We start from the raw sequence: 19,145 nt of genomic DNA, 5'->3' as shown, positions 1-19,145 counted from the left end.
ATTAGCAACGTAATGACTTCCGGTCCCATGTTGCAAGTTGCTATTTGCCTGCTTCAAGAGCTTTCGGCATACGGCATACGACTGTGCCACATGCAGAGGCATGCAAAATTGTTTGAGCAATCAGCAGGTAGCTGAATTCTCAGTAATTTTCGTCTGTAAGTATGGGTATATATATTTGTTTATACATACATATGTATGTATATACAGTATGTGAAAGCAAATTACATTAGCATGTAGTAATCGCATTGAAGTAGTTTATTAAGCATGCTTTTGATATACTATTGATGATCCTTATGTACTTTTGATTATGAGTTATTATCTAAACATTCCCACAGGGATACGCTGTATCAAATTTACATGCAATTTTATTAATTCATTTGAGTTATGTTATTTGAGCAGCAGGAAATCGCCGAACACAGCACGGAGGGTGATTTAATTTGTGTGAATTATTTACTATGGAATTTATGTGGAAAATTCGTACGAGAACAGTTATGCCTATGATTAGATTAAATATTTGGAACTCTTAGAGTAGAAGGTTGGTGAAGAGCTTGTTTGTGAATTAAAGCGAAGTTTTACAGTTGTATTCAACACAAGAGGGTATTTGGATCTCAGATACTATACCACTCGCTTTGATTTATACCAGTTGTTTGTTCGATTCACCACTTCTTTGACACCTATCGAACCAACTAACCAACAAAAAAGTGTTAAAATTGAATTCACTGCTGGAGACCGTGTTAGTACCCCTTTAATTAGGTAGAATACCGTACTGTTCTATTTCTACTTATGTATGATTATGTCAATCATTTGATTTATACCAGCTATCTGTTCGATTCACCACTCTTTTGCTCGCAACTTTTTAGCTCCACTCTCTCTTGTGAAAACATTTACGAATGAAAGCAACAACAAATTCTTCTACTAATTCAGCACTTGCGAGTGTTTAGAGAGAGTTTATACCAATCTATTTGATTTATACCAGTTGTTTGTTCGATTCGTTACACTGCAAAGATTGACAAATCTAAGTCAGATTGAGAGTTTCGGTATTAAAGTCGATAAACGAAGCTTTTAGTACATATTATTTGCAAAATTACTTAAAAAAATTCGAGAACGATTCGAGAGTGATTCAAGGTTTGAAACTCAAGAATAATTTCCTCTCAGCACAAATTTTCAGTTTTCTAATAAATTTGTAAGGGTTATACATGGGTTACTTCAAGCAAAGTATCTCTGAGTCAAAATTATCATTGACAGAAGTTTTTACAAAAAAAAAGGAAACTTTTGGTATTAAGTCATTGTATGTAATTGAAGAAGGGAAGATGGAATCATATGTAGAAGTTCATACAAGTGAGAAAAGTTCTCTTAGTAGCATTCACTTGGGAATGGCCTGAAACGATTATTTTACGTATGGCGTATGCAGCTCACGACTTCCGGTCTTGGATCAAGTATCCTCTGGGTAGCCAAAGAACATCTGTTTGAAGGCCAAAGTGAGGTTTGAGACCCGCCACGTTAAAAGCCTTGGACGAGAGACTCCGCTTTTGATGACGACCTTGAAAAATGCATTATGGATTACAATTTCGTCCGAGAAGAACGATGGACGAGACAAGGACTGAGACGAGTATCGCTGATTTGCGCCCACGCCCCGACGGAAGAAAAGGACGATGTGACCACTTCTACATATGGAGGGTATCTATGAAAACAGCACCCGGTGTAGAGGTATGGACGATAACAACATCTGAGTTTTCGAGAGAAAGGTTCTGCGAAAGATTTATGGTCCTTTGTACATTAGTCACAGCGAATATGAGACCTACGACGACATTAGTAGCGGATTAAAAAAAAGATGGCTACGCTGGATAGGTCATGTCGTCCGAATGGACGAAAACACTGCATCTCTGAAAGTATTCGAGGCAGTACCCACCGGAGGAGGCAGAGGAAGACTTTTAGTGCGTTTGAAAGACTAGGTGGAGGAAGACGATTTAAATTAAAATATACCTCTTTATTAAAATCATTAAATCAGTGCTTTGTTTCACAAAATATATATGTATATTTTTCGAAACCCTTAGAAAATAATTCAAAATTTTCAATCATATAAAAATGTATACAAAATTTTTAAAATTATTATTAAAAAAATCAAATTTCCTTTACATTTGCAGAAAAAGAAAGCAATCGTTGTCTCAGCGCGTGTACATCCCAGCGAAACGCCTGCTTCGTGGATGATGAAGGGCCTCATGGACTTCATCACCGGCGACACTTTGGCAGCCAAACGACTGCGTCATCGCTTCATTTTCAAGCTGATACCAATGCTCAATCCGGATGGGGTGATTGTGGGCAATACGCGCAACTCATTGACGGGCAAGGATCTGAATCGCCAATATCGCACCGTTATACGGGAAACATACCCCTCCATTTGGTATACAAAAGCCATGGTTAAAAGGTAAATTACTTTGGCCCACGCATAGATAACGGCAAAAGTGCTTATATTTTGCGAAACTAAAGATTTTATCTTCACTTCTTTTCTCTTTCTCGAATATTTTACGCCTGCCACCCGCGTCGGACCGCAGACTGATTGATGAATACAAAGTTGTCTTGTACTGTGATATGCACGCCCATTCGCGCAAGCACAATATTTTCGTTTATGGCTGTGAGAATAAGCGGAATCCCGAAAAGAAGCTAACGGAACAAGTATTTCCGTTAATGTTGCACAAGAATGTGGCCGATAAGGTGGGTAGACGCGGGGCAGGGTAAACGAAAATTGTAGCTTAATAAATTCTGCCCACACCAAAAGCAACACACACACACACAAGCTTGGTGGTGCTGATAGAAATGCCGTTAGCTTACTTTTTCGTTGAGCTCATTTTATTTTAGCTTTTAACAAAGCATAACCCAGTTTAAGACTCCGCCACATTATATTTTTTATGTTGCCACATTTTGCGTGCTTTTTTTCTGTTTGTTTGTGCTACTTTTATCTACTCTGCTACTTTCCTCTTCGCTTTTTACTCTTTTGCTCATTACATCATCATGTTTTTAATCTGCTTTTCGTGTCTACCTTTTTGCAGTTCTCCTTTGAAAGCTGTAAATTTAAGGTGCAACGCAGTAAAGAGGGCACCGGCCGCATTGTGGTTTGGATGCTGGGCATCACAAACAGTTACACGATTGAGGCATCGTTTGGCGGCTCATCGCTCGGCTCACGCAAGGGTACACACTTTCATACGGCGGTAAGTAGTTACAAAAATGTGTAAAAAGCAAAAAATCAAAAAAGAATTCTAAAAAAGTATTTTAAATGCGCACAAAAGCGGATTCGAAAATTAAAAATGTTTTAAGCCAAAAATTATAGCTAAGCGATTTAGAATCTCAAAGCTGAGTGAATCTGTTTAAGATTATTTTTTAATTACAATTTTTGCGAAATAATTTATTAAAAATTTAGAAAGTTTTTCATTAAAATTGACTTTTTTGCTCAGCGCGCCAAAATGTAGGCAACAAAATAGCTCTTGTTTGAATTTTTGGCTCGGAGCATGATAGATGTGATTAAATTATGATACTCTTTCCTATAAGATTCTTATGTGCACTACAATCTCCGTATAAATTGTGCAGATCGGACCACTATAACATATAGCTGCCATACAAACTGACCGTTCTAAATCAAGTTCTTGTATGGAAAACTTTTTAATTTGACAAGATATCTTCACGAAATTTGGCATGGATTATTTTCCAAGGCAGCGCTACAATCTGCGTACATTTTTTTCAGATCGAACTACTACAGCATATAACTGCCATACAAACTGACCGATCCAAATCAAGTTCTTGTATGGAAATTTGTTTTATTTGACAAGGCATCTCCGAGATATTTGGTACAAATTATTGTCCAAGACAGCGCTACAATCTGCGTAAATTTTTTTCAGATCGAACCACTGTAGCATATGGATGCCATACAAAATGACCGATCTAAATGAAGTTCTTGTATGGAAAATTTTTTAATTTGATAAGATATCTTCACGAAATTTTGTTAAACTTTTTATCCACACCAACACTACAATCCCCGAACAAATTGTTCAGATCGGACCACTATACCATATAGCTGCCATATAAACTGTTCGATCAAAAGTAAGAATAAGATCGTTTTATACCCTTTTATGCTATAAGAAATTAAACTGTGAAGGGTATTATAGCTTGGGTGCCGCCAAAGTTAACGTTTTGCTTGTATTCTTGCCCAGCGCGCCAAAATGTAGGCAACGAAATAGATTGTGTTTAAATTTATCGCTTGAATGTGATAGCATTACACTTCCTTCAATTATAAACGATTTTTTTTATACTTTTTACTATAAAAAAATTAAAAATATAACATTTTTATCATGAAATCAAATCTCATGCACCTACGGTTAGTACACAAAATAAATACGCAAATCTGTATCAAATGTATTCAGCAAGAGTAACAGATAAAGCCAGACATATAACACCATCCAAATTTCGTATAAATCAATAAAAATGTATGTAAACATGTGCAAAAATATATACACAATCATGTCTCTCAATAAATTCGAGTTTATTCGCACTCACCTTGTGTGACCTCGCTGAAAAATAGTAAGAAAATAGAGAAAATATTAATGAAAATAACAACTAGCATATTTTAACAACTAGTAAAATGCAACAACAACAAGTATAACAGCATCCACAAAACACATGCACACATACAATCACACATACACACCCACACACATATAAACATATATAAACAAACAGTAGTCAAGTCGCCCTCATAGTCAAGTGGCGCGCCATGGCGTATGACGAACATTCTGTTACTTGTGTAGCGACGGCAAGGAACGGCAGAGCTTCTCTTGCTCTATTATTGATAGCGATTTGAGGACCCGATGCAACAATAACAACAACAATATTGATAGATAGACAAGTAATAACGGCATGCTAATAAAACGAGTATATCAAAATGATAAATAAAAGAAAATTGTTGCCTTTGGCATAACAAAAACAACAATAGTAGAAGAATAACACAAATTAAAGCAAACAAAAGATTGATGCTTGAGAAAAAGATTAAATTAAATCAACAAAATTTTGCTGAAGGGACATCTCAGGCAACACAAAGTGTGTAAATAGGGGAGCTGGTGTTACATGTATAATGCAATGAATTTGTAAGAAAGCTTACACAAATATACAAATACATGCATACATAGTGCTATATATCTATATAACGGTAATAGCAAAGTTTCAGAGAAGCTTAAGAAATTTATATAGAAATAGAGCTTACTGCTGCTGCAGGGGTGACAACGAATTCCATCAGCTACATTGCAGCCATCTTGATATGAGTATATATGTATGTGTGTGTATGTATATATGTGTGTGATATATCTTTACATGTATGTAATAGATGTTTGTATGCTTGTAGACCCTTATGTCATTTCCTTTGTTGCTTGAAATTTGTTGCTGTGGTTATTGGTTTTGCTGATGACAGCAACATGCTTCATAATGTCGCGCAAGTCATGCGGAAATTGATAATAAAAATACTGATAATCATAACGGTATATAATGCGCACAATACGAAACACACACACACACATACGTGTAACAAATAAATGCGTGTGTGGGCTTGAGATGCTTTAGGAGGCCGCTACTTTGGGTTGGCATACTGGTACACAAATAACGGAACTACACAAACGAATACACATATCTGTATATGTATGTATGGTTCAATAATATATGTATGCATGTATTTGTAATTGAATGTTTATCACGCTGTGACCAAACTTGCAGCAATTTGTGGCATTTCTTATTGAACGACACTAATACACCATAGGCTTGAGGATGTAGAAAAAGGTGATTATATAACATAAATTATGCATTAAATCGCTGGAGCCTTTGAGATAAGCAAGTTAATTCAAGCATTTTTTATCAAATTGAAATAGTTAATTTCGGCTCATTTTTAGAGCGTCAGAATCCCTACATTTGTTAAATGTTGATTTTTCAAAAAGATGTAATTACGAGAAATTATTATGTAAATTGTCACTCAAGCGTTAGATAAAAAATAATTTTTTGAATTCCGAAATTTCGAGTTCGGGTTGCGGGATCCCGAAATTTTTCGGAATAAAAAACAAAATACGATTATGCACATTCTTCCACTAAATAACAAATAATTTTTTATGTCCCGAAATATCGGGATCGGTATTCGGGATCCAGAAATTTTTTGAAACAAAAATTAAAATACGATTATGCACATTACATTATTTTCCTAAAATTTAATCATTTTTCAATCCCGAAATTTTGGGATCGATTTTCGTGATCCCGAAATTTTTTGAAACAAAGATCAGGATACCATTGTTTACATTTACTTAATATACATATGTACATATTCGTTGCATATCTTTGAAATAATTATCTATTTGGTTTAGAAAACTACTTTAATATTCAAACTTATCAGTCGGCCCTCGTATTCTATATACTAGTACCTACTATATATTCATATTTATGCTCAAACAAGCATTAATATAAATATATGTACATACATATATTTAAGCACCCTTTGGTAGCGGTCATCTGAGGACATAATCAGCTTACAACACAGTTAAAATGTACGATCAAACAAACATACAGACAGACGGAAAACCGCTCGAAAAGTATATATGAGCATACGCACAAGAAATGACAGACTAAGCACAAAGAGAAATAAGCAAAAGTCAGAAACACACACACACAAGCAAACAGTTATACTCGTGTAAACATACATACACATCATATATAGCTACTTTCATATATACTTAAATACGAATTTGATACTTAGAAAAGCAAGTCAAAAGCAAAGCGACTTAGAACGAAGAGCAGAATGTGCATTTGTGCGTAAAAGTACTAATGGCTTAAGTTTCGCTCTGAACTTGACTGCTTATTTTGGTATTATACTATATACATACATACATACATATACCAGTATATAAGAGGGAATGAATATTTCCGAGCATTGCGAAGCCAAAGATGGCAAAGGCAATGTGTGCGTCTAATGGAAAAGTTGCACAAAGTTCTCAAAGTAAAACTGAAAGTAATTAAAGTAAGATATTGTAAGTCCTTTAAAGTATTTGAAATTGCAAACGAGTGTTTTGAACGGCTTAGCAACTTTTTTCGGTTGTTGTATTTGTAGTTGGAATTATGTGCATACAATGTAATTATACTTTTGTGTAAGGATTACTCTACAGTGGTTTGTACAAGAGACTTTGTACTTTATTTTATATTTAGTTTAAGCTTTTGTTTATTTTTGAATTTTTTGTACTCAAGCTGAAATTTAGGGGTTTTCAGATTTTAGTAAGGGTTATTAGCTGATGTATTGGAGAAATAATTAAAAGGCATATTTCTAGCTCATAAATTAAATACTAGAAATGGTTTTCAAATTCGGAATTTCGGGATCTGAGCACCATATTTTCGGGATCCCAAATTTTTTCGAGACTTAACTTCGGGATCCCGAAATTTTTGGTACTTAACGGGATTAAGTTTAAACAATATGGGCACACGAGAGCAAAAAAATATTCTTCACTACTTAAGTTTCGGGATCCCGAAATTATAGTCCCGAAATTTTTAGGAGCCGAAAATTAAACGTAACGGGTTTGAAGATACATATGAACAATATTATATGATATTTATTGCAAAATCTAAGCTTTGCTTAGCAATTTTGATTAAGTAACTAATTATGTTTGCGCTCTCTTTGCAGGATTACGAGCACATGGGGAAAGCATTTTGCGAAACACTACTCGATTATGGCGATGATACACCGAATAAAGTAAAGAGAATGACACGACACATGAAACAAATTAAAAGAATAAGAAAACGTGAGAAACGCGAGAAGAAAGCATTGAAATTGAAGAAAATGGCCGAACAGGGATGTATAATCGCTGAGAAACTCGAGGTTAAGCGTACGGGGAAGAGTGTTTCCTAAGAGCAAGAGAGAAACAATTTTATTTTAATGAAAGCAGGGAAAAAGCCGAATATAATAGGCTTCTCAAAAAACAATAAAAACATAATAAAATGCAGATGTAGATGCATGTTGTTGCTTCCAGTTGGGAAGCTTAGGTATTTCTATAAGTAGGAGAGTAGACGGATGCTGCCAAAGACGTAGTGTATGTGTTGTTTGTGTACTATAATATTTAGTGTGGATTATTTGCATTTTTGTTTTAATTAATTTTTAAATTTTAATGGATTTTTAAATTGTAATTAATTTTTAAATTTCAACTATTCCTTAATTTTAATAATTTTTTGTTTTAATTTTTAATTAATTTTTAAATTTTAATTATTTTTTATGGATTTTAATTCTTAATTTTTAATTAATTTTTGTTTTAATTAATTTTAAAATTTTAATTGATTTTTAAATTTTAGTTAATTTTTAAATTTTAATTAATTTGGTTTATTTTTTTAATTTTTTTTTAATTTTAATAATTTTTTGAATTAATTATTGATGTTAATTAATTTTAATTTTAATTAATTTTTGCTTTAATTAACTTTTAAATTTTAAGTAATTTTTGTTTTAATTAATTTTTTAATTTTAATTATTTTTTGAATTACAGTTATTTATTTTTTTTTATAAATATTTAAGTTTTAATTCATTTTTGAGTTTTAATTAATTTTTAAATTTTAATTAATTTTTTAATTTTAATTACGTTTTCTTTTAATAATTTTTTTATTTTAAATAATTTGTAAACCTTAACTAATTTTTAGATTTTAATTAATTTTTAAATTTTTTTTAATTTATTTTAAATTTTTGTGTGTCATTCACTACTTACAATTTCTCTTGATCTTTGGAGAGAGGAATATACATTTTAATATTTATTTTCGCCTTAGTTTAGAAATTTCTTGATTTTTTATAACATCTTACTGCCTTTCTTCTAGATATTCGTCTACTTATAAAATACTTAAAATATACACGTGTTAAAAACTCCAAGAAAATATAGAAAATAGTAACGGTTTGCATAATTAAATTTTGAAAACACAACGGAAGTCGACAATAAGTAGCAAATTACCCTTTAAAATATCATAAGTCGTCAAAAGTAATTACTGTCAATTCAGGCTACTCCGACCAACTTACACCAAGCTTGACACCAAATTTGGCCTCGAAAAATAACTTAGAAAGAGAATTCGGTAATTTTGTTAGCTTACGGACAGTAGAACTGTCTGGAATCGTAATAAAAACCAAAACACAAAAATTAGGTTAAGTCGACTTAAGCTGCTTTAACATTTTGCCGGAGTTGCGTATCTGCACAATAACGTGATTTTAGAGAAATAAACAACAACAATAATTTTACCATTTAATACAAAAATAACATACCTTGAATACAACAACAACAATTTTACCATTTAATACAAAAATAATATATATTAAATATACGAAAATATATAAATTTTCTACTAACAGCGCAGTATTTAGTAACTTAAGCTCTCAGAAAATGTAATTTCCCCGCCAAACAATAAATGTTGCTTTCCACTAACTTTGAGCAGCTCGACGGTTATACGAAAACCAACATATACAACAAAAAAAAGTAATTTTAATGAAGTTAAAGCTCCGCTTCGTGCCATTTTGATCAATTTTCATATGAAAATGCTCTCTTAGCGCGCTTTCTCTAACAAAGCCTAGCCTTACCTTAAGCTTAAGCATATTTATTTTCATGCAAAAATATCCGTCACACATTCACTTCTTCAAAAGCACATAACTGTAATTTATGCATCGCTTCATATTGCCACCCATACCCCAAACGCACATACACACGCTTTAATAACGAAATCGAATTTATTTTGCAAACCCACAGTGTGCAATGTAAATTACGTAATTACAATTTATAAAAGGCAATTTCGCTTGTAAAAACATTTTCTTATTAAATTGCGTTTGTATGTGTGTGTATTTTAGTTATAAAAGTACAATTTATTTAAGTGATTTTACAACAATAATATTTTTTATGAATTTGATTTTATTTATTTAGTTAATTTAGTGATTTCGTTGCAATATCTCTGTATGTACGTTTGTATTTGATTAAGTACGTCTGTATGACGCAGATTTCATTTGTAGCGCCAATTTGTATTAACAAAAGTAAATAATAAATTTTAAGTTTTTATAAAATGAATTTTGTAGTTTTGTTGTTTTATTTTTCACATTCATATATTGAGCACGTAGCACAAACGTTGGCAAGGTAAATTGTGTAGTGTGTAGTTAGACTTAGTAAAGTTGGTAATATTGGAAATTTGATATGGTGGATTTGATGTTTCCGAAAATTTAGAAAATTATTCTTTTTGTAATTAAATTTTTAAGGCAGCTGGAAAATTATTATTTTAATAAGATAGGAGTTAGTGTCTTCCAGAAGTGCGAAAGCACAAAGCATCTCGTTCTATCACCAGAATTCAGAATATTTTTTCGCGAATTCTCTTTATGGAACTCTATTTAATGGACAACTACAACAATTAATGGAAAATTTTTACCGATTTTCACAGGCTCCAGTATATTTTTCTTCTTTTAGCTGGACTAATGATTAGCATAACTCATCTTCAAGTCCCCATAGAGGTCTTGAACTTCGCCAGAAAACTCAGTGGAGTTGCATCGAATACTCTCAGAGCGGGACTGTTCCCAACCATTCGGACGACATGACCTAGCCAGCATAGCCGCTGGCCCTAAATTTGCTGAACTACTTATATACATTTGCTTCTTTGTCCAACCTGGAGAAAGCAGAACTAACCGTTCGGTTGTTATGACCAATGATATTGATATCATCGGCGTACGCCAGTAGTTATACACTCTTGTAGAATATTGTACCTTCTCTATTCAGATCTGTAGACAAATATTTTCTCCAGGAGTAGATTAAAGAAGTCGCACGATAGAGAGTCGCCTTATTTGGTACCGAACGGCTCGGGGCAGTCCTTCCCGATCCTGACGGAGCTTTAGGTATAGTTCAACGACAGTTTACACAGTCGTATTAGTTTTGCGAGGGTACCAAACTCAGACATAACGTCATAGATGCAGCTCCTTTTGGTTCTGTCAAAAGCAGGCTTAAAATCGACGAAGAGGTGGTGTGTGTCGATCCACTTTTCATGGGTATTTTCCAAGATTTGGCGCATGGTGAATATCTGGTCAGTCAGTCAGTCTGGAAGGTCAGAGTCTCTTCAGGACCCTGACTCCCGCCGATGGTTATGACAGGGTTTTCAGTAGGTGTAACACTCGACTGACTGATGCCAAAAGGCAGAGTCGCAACAAAATCCTCAAGTCGCTAGCCGGCAGCAGATGGGAAAAAGACAAAGAAACGTTGTTGGTAACATATAAGGCAATCGGCGGACCGTTCCTTAACTTCGCCGCACCAATATGGTCGCCTGGATGCAGTGAAACGTAGGCAAGGAAGTTTCAGACATATCAAAACACTACACTCCGGACTATAACGGGATGCGTCTTGATGTCGCTCATCGAACATCTGCACAGTGAGGCCCGTATGCTACCAGTTAAGGAGCATAATGAACTCCTCTCCAAGCAATTTCTGCTGCGGTGCCGTCTCCTGGCCGCATCAGGAGATCCTTTCTCAACTACGTCGACGACATAAAACAATACTCCGACCAGACTTCGGACGCAACTAACTTCAGACATGCCCTAATCGACATTCATTAACTCCCTCTCATTCACAGACTCCCTCTCAGTGAATGGCGTACTTGGAGTCAAACCACCACCCATTGCAGACGACAAGCTCGAGATTCCGCGAGAAATGTTTTGGGTATTGTAGCATGTTATATTCCTACTTATCCCGACTCGACATGGCCATATCACTCATATGTCCAGCATACAACGAGTCCCCGACTCTTTCCACCTCTTTGCATGTCCAGCTAACCCTACTCATCTGACACCCCTCTCCTTTTGTTTCAACTACTTCGAAGCAGCACGTTTCCAGGGGCTTGATGAGAACTTATCTCAACCTTGCCAACCTAACGGGAACTAGATAACCGATACTATAACAGGGTTTACAGCCATGATTTATGCTAAAGCAATAGAAGACCTTCGAAGATTAACATGTCGAAGAAGTAAAGGTAACCCGCAAACTATTGCTTCCTGGCAACAGAATATGGGTAAAAACCATTGAAAATACTTCTTCTTGCGACAAAACCGCAATGCGAAGTAGTAATCGACTGTTCTAAACCAAGAAAAATATTTTCCTTTATTAAAAGAAGAGTGTATTCTAGACACAGACAAAGAAAAATTGTTGATTTTTTCACTTTTATTACATCCGTTGTATCGGTAGACAAAGAGACATATATGTTCTTATGTTCGGCTTTCTTTTATTTATTTGACAAAATTAAGATTTCTTTTGCACTCTCGATCCTCTTCTCTCTACGCTTACTTGCAACATTTGCTTACACTTTCTAGGTTTTCTAGGATTTCACCACTTTTCACTTTTTTCACTGTATCTCAAAACACATTGTTGAAACTGAGAGACCCAAATCGAAATTTTAATATCAACTTTTTAATAAATTTAATTGATTTGCCCAACAACAGGAGCGTTTACGCCTGAAGATCATCGAGCGGCTCTTAAAAGAAGGTTCGAATGCTGATGAGCCACTAAACATACCGTTATCGGATTATTCGAGGTAAGCATTGCCGTAATAGACTAAAGTGATATAAAACTTTCCAAACACTTTAGCGACGAGGGTGGCATCTCCAGTTCAGAGAATGAATGTCGCGGTTCGAGTTTTTCCGATTTGGAGGGACCTTGCTGCGCACTCAGCCGAGCACCGCCATCTACGCCCGAGGCCGAAGCACAACATCGCCGGGTATGTACTCACAACATTTTCACTAGTAAAAGCAGTTATCCGTAGTCAATATCTCCCACCTACCACCCGCTCCTTCTATCCCTCCCCACCAAATGCACAGCACAAATTGACACGCATGCGTCGCGTAATGCGTGAGCTCGATCGCATTTACTTCCAACCGTTATTCCAAAGGAAATTCCGTTGTTTCATCAAAGTGAAACGCGGCAAATCGAAACGCGCCGATAAGAAGAACTCGAAGCGGAAGAGCACGAATAGTTTCGAAATTGCTACAAACTCGCAAATACGTCGTCTGCAGGGTGGCGCTGAGACTGGCGATGGCGTGAATAGAAAATCGTGTATTTATGAAGATATTTTCCAAGATGCCCACGATGGCACTTCCAATGAAAATCTTTCGATAACATCACCGGGTTGCGATTCCGTTACTAATGAATCCGATGAGCGCGCATTTCTGTCCGCTGAAGGTGAGGATTCGAAACAAGATTGTAGAAAAATGGCGCAGAAGCCGCAAACTTCCAAGAAAAAGATAAAGGAAACTCCGTTAGTGCAGCGGCCGACAGTCTCAAGAAAGCTACGCACGTGGCTGGCGGAAAGAAAAATATTCATCCTCCGCAGAAAGCAAAAGGTAAAGAGTTTACAGTTATTATTTCGCGTCGGTTCAACGAGTTAGATAAACTAAAGTCGAAAAAGCTTGACTTTATTCAGTTTTTTAGGTTACCAATCTGCATTCCGAAAGTAGTTGATTTATAGCTGGAGTTCTCGGAGCTCAGACAAATTCACAATAAAGCACCTATTATTGGATTTTAGTCCAATTTTCGAATAAGATGATATAAAATTTATTGAAGCTCCGAAGTTATATCCGAATTATGACTGATTTAGAAATCAGTTGGGGTCATCAAAGGTTCGGATCTATAATTATAGCCTTAACAGGGTAAATTAAGTTTGCCACGAACTTTGTAATTCTCGAAAGGAAACGTCGGGGACTATACAAAGTATATATATAATCGATCAGCTTGACGAGCTGAGTTGATTAAGCCATCTCCGTCTGTCCATCTGTATATAAGCGAACTAGTCTTTCAGTTCTTTAGATATCGATCTGAAATTTTGCATACGTCCTTTTCTCACCAAGAAGCTGCTCATTTGCCGGAACCGCCGATATCGGACCACTATAGCATATAGCTACCCTATAAGCTGTATGATCGGAATTAAGTGCTTTCATTAGAAACAATTTTATTTAACGAGATATCTTCACGAAATTTTGCACGGACCATTATCTAAGGTAATAATACAATCTTTGAAAAAATTGTTCAGAACCACTATAGCATATAGCTACCGTATAAATTGATCGTGCAAAATTATCATACGACCCACGACAGTCTGTTTAAGTAACCCGAACGGACCGGTTTATATCCGCCTGTGTAACTCAGCACCATTCCTCGAAATTGCGACACGAACGCCGACAGTCGGGTCTAAGTAATCGTAACGGACCCGGATTTTATCCGACCAAGGTTACGACACGAACTACGACAGTCGGGTCTAAGTAATCGTAACGGACCCGGATTTTATCCGACCAAGGACTGTCAACTCGGCACCATTCCTCAAAATAACAACACGAACTTCGACAGTCAGATTTAAGTAATCGGAACGGACCCGGATTTTATCCGACCAAGGACTGTCAACTCGGCACCATTCCTCGAAATTGCGACACGAACTACGACAGTCGGGTCTAAGTAATCGGAACGGACCGGATTTTTATCCGTACAAAGACTGTGTAACTCGGCACCATTCCTCGAAATTACGACACGAACCCCGACAGTCAGGTCTAAGTAATCGGAACGGACTAAGGACTGTCAACTCGGCACCATTCCTGAAATTACTTCTGGAAGGTTTCCGGCCGCTACAACAAAAAAAACATAGCTAAAAATTAAGATAAAGATCTTTACTCCTTTATGCTAAACAAAATTTACCTTTTTAATTTTTTTCAAGTCTGAAACCAAAAAAATGTAAGCCTACCCGAAGCATTTTTCAAACAAAATTATTGGGGTTATTCCATATAAAATTTCTTCTGGCGATTCTTCTTACTGCCACATAGCTTTTTAGGAACCAATCTTCAATTGTCTCTAAGAAATGAAAACGTGGTGAACCCTACAACTTCGTGTGGATTTCTAAGATGCGAGTTTCAGGGATCTTTTAATCCACCTAAAAGTTATCCTCCACAAGCTTCGGTTAACTTTAACTCGTTAAATTATATGTATTTCGGAGTAGCTTCCGCAGCTGTTCGCACCTTCTTGGCACCTTCTTGGCACCATACAAAAGTCTGCTTTTAAATTGAAAATTTACAGTTATTTTCCATTTACATACTCTACTCTCGCCTCTTCTACTTCTTTCTGCCTTCATTATAAGAGCTTTCTAAAATACTTCTTCCACAAGCTATTTGCATATAACCTAAAAAAGTCAAAAAATGTGAGTAAAAAACGTGTGGCATGTGAGCGCTTTCGCACACTTCAATGTCCTTCGTATCCACAAATTGCGGCAGCTCTAATTTCGTACCCCTTTTCAATAGAGTTCTGTTTAATGCCACGAGATTTAAAAACTGTCACATTCCGCCTCCACAATGTCAGTGCGTTAAGCTTTCACGCCTCGCACCAAATCCATATACTTTTTGCAGTACTCCAGCACAAAAACAAAAATAGACACTTCGCACAATTCACAGAAGGTTCGAGTGTCTGCCTATGCCTCACTGCAGCGCATTCTCGGCATGCTTGCAATGCCACCTGCATTTTTCCAACGCGAAATTTTCACTTTTTTTTCACTCGAAAAAAAAACGTTGCAGCTTTATTGTAATGGCGAAAACTGAAAACCGTGCATTTTTCAGGCATTTTCACTTTTTTTCCGATTGCCAGCCGCCAGCCGAGCGCATATTTTCCCTTCCACTGCCAACAATTCAGTTTAGCATTGTTTTGCCACGGGCAAAAATGCATGCGAAATTCCTTTATTTGCTTTTCGCTTTGCATTTTACTTTCGCTCTAACTTTTTTTTTTGCATTTTTGTTTTTATTTTTCACTTCCGCTTTGCATTGAGCATTTCATTTGCTTTGTATTTGCTTGCACCTTTTGCCATTGTGCGCTGTTTGGCAGGCGGCTTTACATGCCCATCGGCGATAATTGTTATTTGCCGCGCCTATAGAGTACTAGGGTACCCACCCTTTCATATACATATGTAAATATGTATGTTTTATATAATAACCCGTCATTTTTGTCGTCGAAGAATTTTTTTTTTTGAATTCTTGTGTTGCAACACACGCGATTTGCGCTGTTGAAAAGGTCAAGTCCACCAAAGGCCTTTCAGCGACGGCACAACTTGGGTTCAATTGGGGAGCACCTTAGGCCTTTTAAATATTTCATAACCTGCTCTACGTTTTACACGAGTTTCTTATGTGTATATGTATGTAAATCATTAAATAGGCGTTGCATTCAACAGAAAGAAAAAAGCGCTGCCACACCTACAATTCAGCGCTGTGAGTATGTGGCGCCTAACAACACCGTTATGCAAGCTTTGTTGCAAGCAGTTCGGGTGTAACACCCCACCGTCTCTGATGGGCGTATTTCAGTGTCATTGTCGCCGGTGTAAACCGCATACTTTTGACTTGCAAATTACCCGCCACAGCGCCAACCTTCTTAAGCTCCTCTTGGGGTAATGCACTTGCTCACAAAATTATGACCACAACAAAAGCAGAAAGTCTAAATCAATAAGTTGAAAACAAAGCAGACCTCATTTACGTCAATATTTCTCATAGTAATCGTCGCTCGGACTGTGTTGAGGCGCTTCACAGTGTTCTGTTGTCAAACAATTTTGACAGAAGAGCTAAATTCATGCTCTCATGAGTCTCTAATATAATGTTGTTGTTTACCAAATATTTTTTGAGGTTATGATCTACTTTCAAAATATTTTTATTTTAACAAAAAATATTTTTTATTTTCAAAGCTTTATATATTTTTTCAATGTTTCCCCAAATTAAATTAAAATTTTAACGCAATACATTATCTAACTGGTGCATGGAAAAGCTTGGAATAATATTCAGTGGCGAATTTTTGAATGACATTCAAGACTTCAATAGATATCAGTGTAAACTAGAAAGATAGATAATAAAGATTGAGGTATTGCACTGAGATCTACGGTCTATTGTGCCTCTCCTATATTACATATGGTCACCAAGGTCCACCACCCTGAACAATTCCAGAAGCCTGCTGGGCGCGACTGAGGTGATATGATTCCCTGTCCACGTAAATGGAACCTAAGGCAAGCAGCCTGCTTTTGCAAATTGCTGGTTAATCCAGAATCAGATGTTCTAGGGTTTTCTGTTCCATGTCGCAGAACCGGCAGTTTACGCAAGAAACTATACCCATTTTAGGTGTACCCGGTTTCACACTGAAAGGCGGTTCAGCTTTCCTATAGAGTTCTCCACTAAAAGCGACCTAACCTAAAAGCGACCTAACCTCTCTTTTAGTGCTGCTTGATAGTTGCGGTGGAGATTGAGTTCTGCGCACTGACTTATAGCAAAGAGTTCTGCTTGAAAAATGCTCGGAAAGAAACGCATTGGTATGGATAGTATGGTATGTGGTCCCGCAAAGCCTTCGTTGTTTTCGAGCCGACAGTGTAACACTGGACTGCCTTTCAGCAGTATATCGAGCGCGGAGTCATTTCACTCCGGCTTGCTGTCGAGAGTAACTCTAAAATTTATTGTAAAGTTAATCCGTCCTTTGGAACAAGGGCCAGTGGTGTGTTTTCCCCTAGAGTCTTCATTTGATGAGACGACATTATGTGAACTATCTCGAACTTACATAAGATTCTGTTTATTAAGATTCTATCAGTTGTTTTCTTAAGCCCGTCTTTTCAAATTATTTGTCAAAATTTATCAATTTTCGGTTTTGAAAAATAGTAAAAAGGAAACAGGTTTTATCCACGACTCTGAAAACCGCGTTTTGAGAGCATTGTCTTTAAAGTTTGGGAGCTGTTTACACTAAGTTAATTTAATCTATGGAAACACAAAGCATGTTATGAAATATCGTTAATATTTCCAAAACTATTAGACGGATAAAATTTTCGGAGATTATTCTCAAATATGTCTACAGTATTAGTTTTTGGTGTATGGAGACAACTTTTTAAGAACGATACGTAAAGTTATCAAATAAATTGTCTTGCACTGGTGTCGTCTGGTTCTCGGTGGCACCAGACTTTGGCTCGCATTTATTAGTTCAATAGAAATATATGTAGTTCTGAGTTGCAAGATACATTTTAAATACTCGCTTTTGCCACGCCTCCAGCTCCCTTCTTCTTGTTTACAGTTCCTTTAGCCGGACAAAAACTCTGCGACGCTGAGCGTCCGGTTATGAGGAATTTCATTGTATCTACATTTGATATATATCATTTTTTTTCAAATTCACAAGTCCATATAACTCTTCAATGAATGTTCAATGAAACACTTCAACAAAACTTTAATTTTTGTTGCTTCTAAGGAGCGCTTACTGTATCCAAAAAATACTTAACAATCTCTGCTATAGTCACAATAAGTTCCATTATCTTATGCGATTAATTGTTTAAAATTAAAATCGAAACGAATCAGCGAATTTTGTTGTTGGAAACTGAAAAAGTGAAAGGCAACTTCGCGTTTTGGTCGGTGGTTCATTGCATTTTAAAGCGAATAAATTGAATTAATTATAAATTGCTGATTTGGGCAAAACAAGATTTCACTTTTTATTTTAGGCGTGGCTTCCACAACACCTTCGATAGCTCAGTTGGTAGAGCGGTGGACTGTAGACGAGTTCTCAGAATAAAATGTAGATATCCATAGGTCGCTGGTTCAAATCCGGCTCGAAGGATTTGAATTGCTCCCTTAAGTAATAAGGAAGGATCGAACTTTTTTTATTTCATTTGATAGAAAATAACAGCTATTTCATCATTTTTGACTAAAAAAAATTATTATGAAGGAAGCGTCGGATATGTGTTTTTTTGAGGACTACAAAAATATGTCAAAAATTTTTAAATTTTGATATTTATGTTTTGCTCACAAAATAGTCGTTATATTTTGATTTTTATTTTTCGCTAAAAAAATAGAAGTTATTTCATAACTTTTTTTATGGTTTACAGAATGATAGTCATGCGGCGAGTTTTAAATAACTCTTACGCAATAAAATTTTAAGTGTAAGATTTTTGTATTGCCTTTGCGATTTGAATGTAATAAAGTGAGAGTATTATTCGTCAAGATTTGCAAATATTTTGACTAAAGAATTCTTCATTAGCAACACACTTTTGAAACGTTTGGAATAATTTTGTTTTTATTGAGATTTACTGAATTTTTTACGATTCATTACAACCGAAGAACT

General features: G+C 35.8%; 2 protein-coding genes and 1 non-coding gene across 11 annotated transcripts in view; 2 read left to right on the top strand and 1 right to left on the bottom strand.

The window, feature by feature from the left end:
• LOC105233621 (glutamine-dependent NAD(+) synthetase) overlaps positions 1–19,145 on the bottom strand; it is a 166,228-nt gene that overhangs the window by 142,765 nt on the left and 4,318 nt on the right. Inside the window, exon 2 of one of the 2 annotated variants that reach the window (XM_049456285.1) lies at positions 4,546–4,559. The exons of the other annotated variant lie outside the window; for it this stretch is intronic. The gene's annotated coding sequence lies outside the window, so the exon portion shown is untranslated. The remainder of the gene's footprint in view (positions 1–4,545; positions 4,560–19,145) is intronic. 2 annotated transcript variants of the gene reach the window in all.
• LOC105233622 (cytosolic carboxypeptidase Nna1) overlaps positions 1–19,145 on the top strand; it is a 151,204-nt gene that overhangs the window by 128,317 nt on the left and 3,742 nt on the right. For 5 of the 8 annotated variants that reach the window (XM_049456279.1, XM_049456278.1, XM_049456276.1 and 2 more), the window contains 7 exons: positions 2,145–2,425; positions 2,553–2,712; positions 3,048–3,206; positions 7,691–7,859; positions 12,492–12,582; positions 12,636–12,765; positions 12,866–13,387. In XM_049456279.1, the coding sequence (XP_049312236.1) occupies positions 2,145–2,425; positions 2,553–2,712; positions 3,048–3,206; positions 7,691–7,859; positions 12,492–12,582; positions 12,636–12,765; positions 12,866–13,387 (1,512 nt within the window). Of the gene's footprint in view, positions 1–2,144; positions 2,426–2,552; positions 2,713–3,047; positions 3,207–7,690; positions 7,860–12,490; positions 12,583–12,635; positions 12,766–12,865; positions 13,388–19,145 lie in introns of all 8 variants that reach the window. The other 3 variants (XM_049456280.1, XM_049456283.1, XM_049456282.1) reach the window with 3 other exon arrangements.
• Trnay-gua (transfer RNA tyrosine (anticodon GUA)) lies at positions 18,543–18,641 on the top strand. Its single transcript has 2 exons — positions 18,543–18,579; positions 18,606–18,641. It is a non-coding gene; the product is annotated as a tRNA-Tyr (tRNA).

This window comes from Bactrocera dorsalis, chromosome 4 (assembly GCF_023373825.1).
Source record: "Bactrocera dorsalis isolate Fly_Bdor chromosome 4, ASM2337382v1, whole genome shotgun sequence".
NCBI classification, from domain to species: domain Eukaryota; kingdom Metazoa; phylum Arthropoda; class Insecta; order Diptera; family Tephritidae; genus Bactrocera; species Bactrocera dorsalis.
Note: the sequence above shows the minus strand (reverse complement) of the source record. Positions and strands in the feature narration are given on the sequence as shown.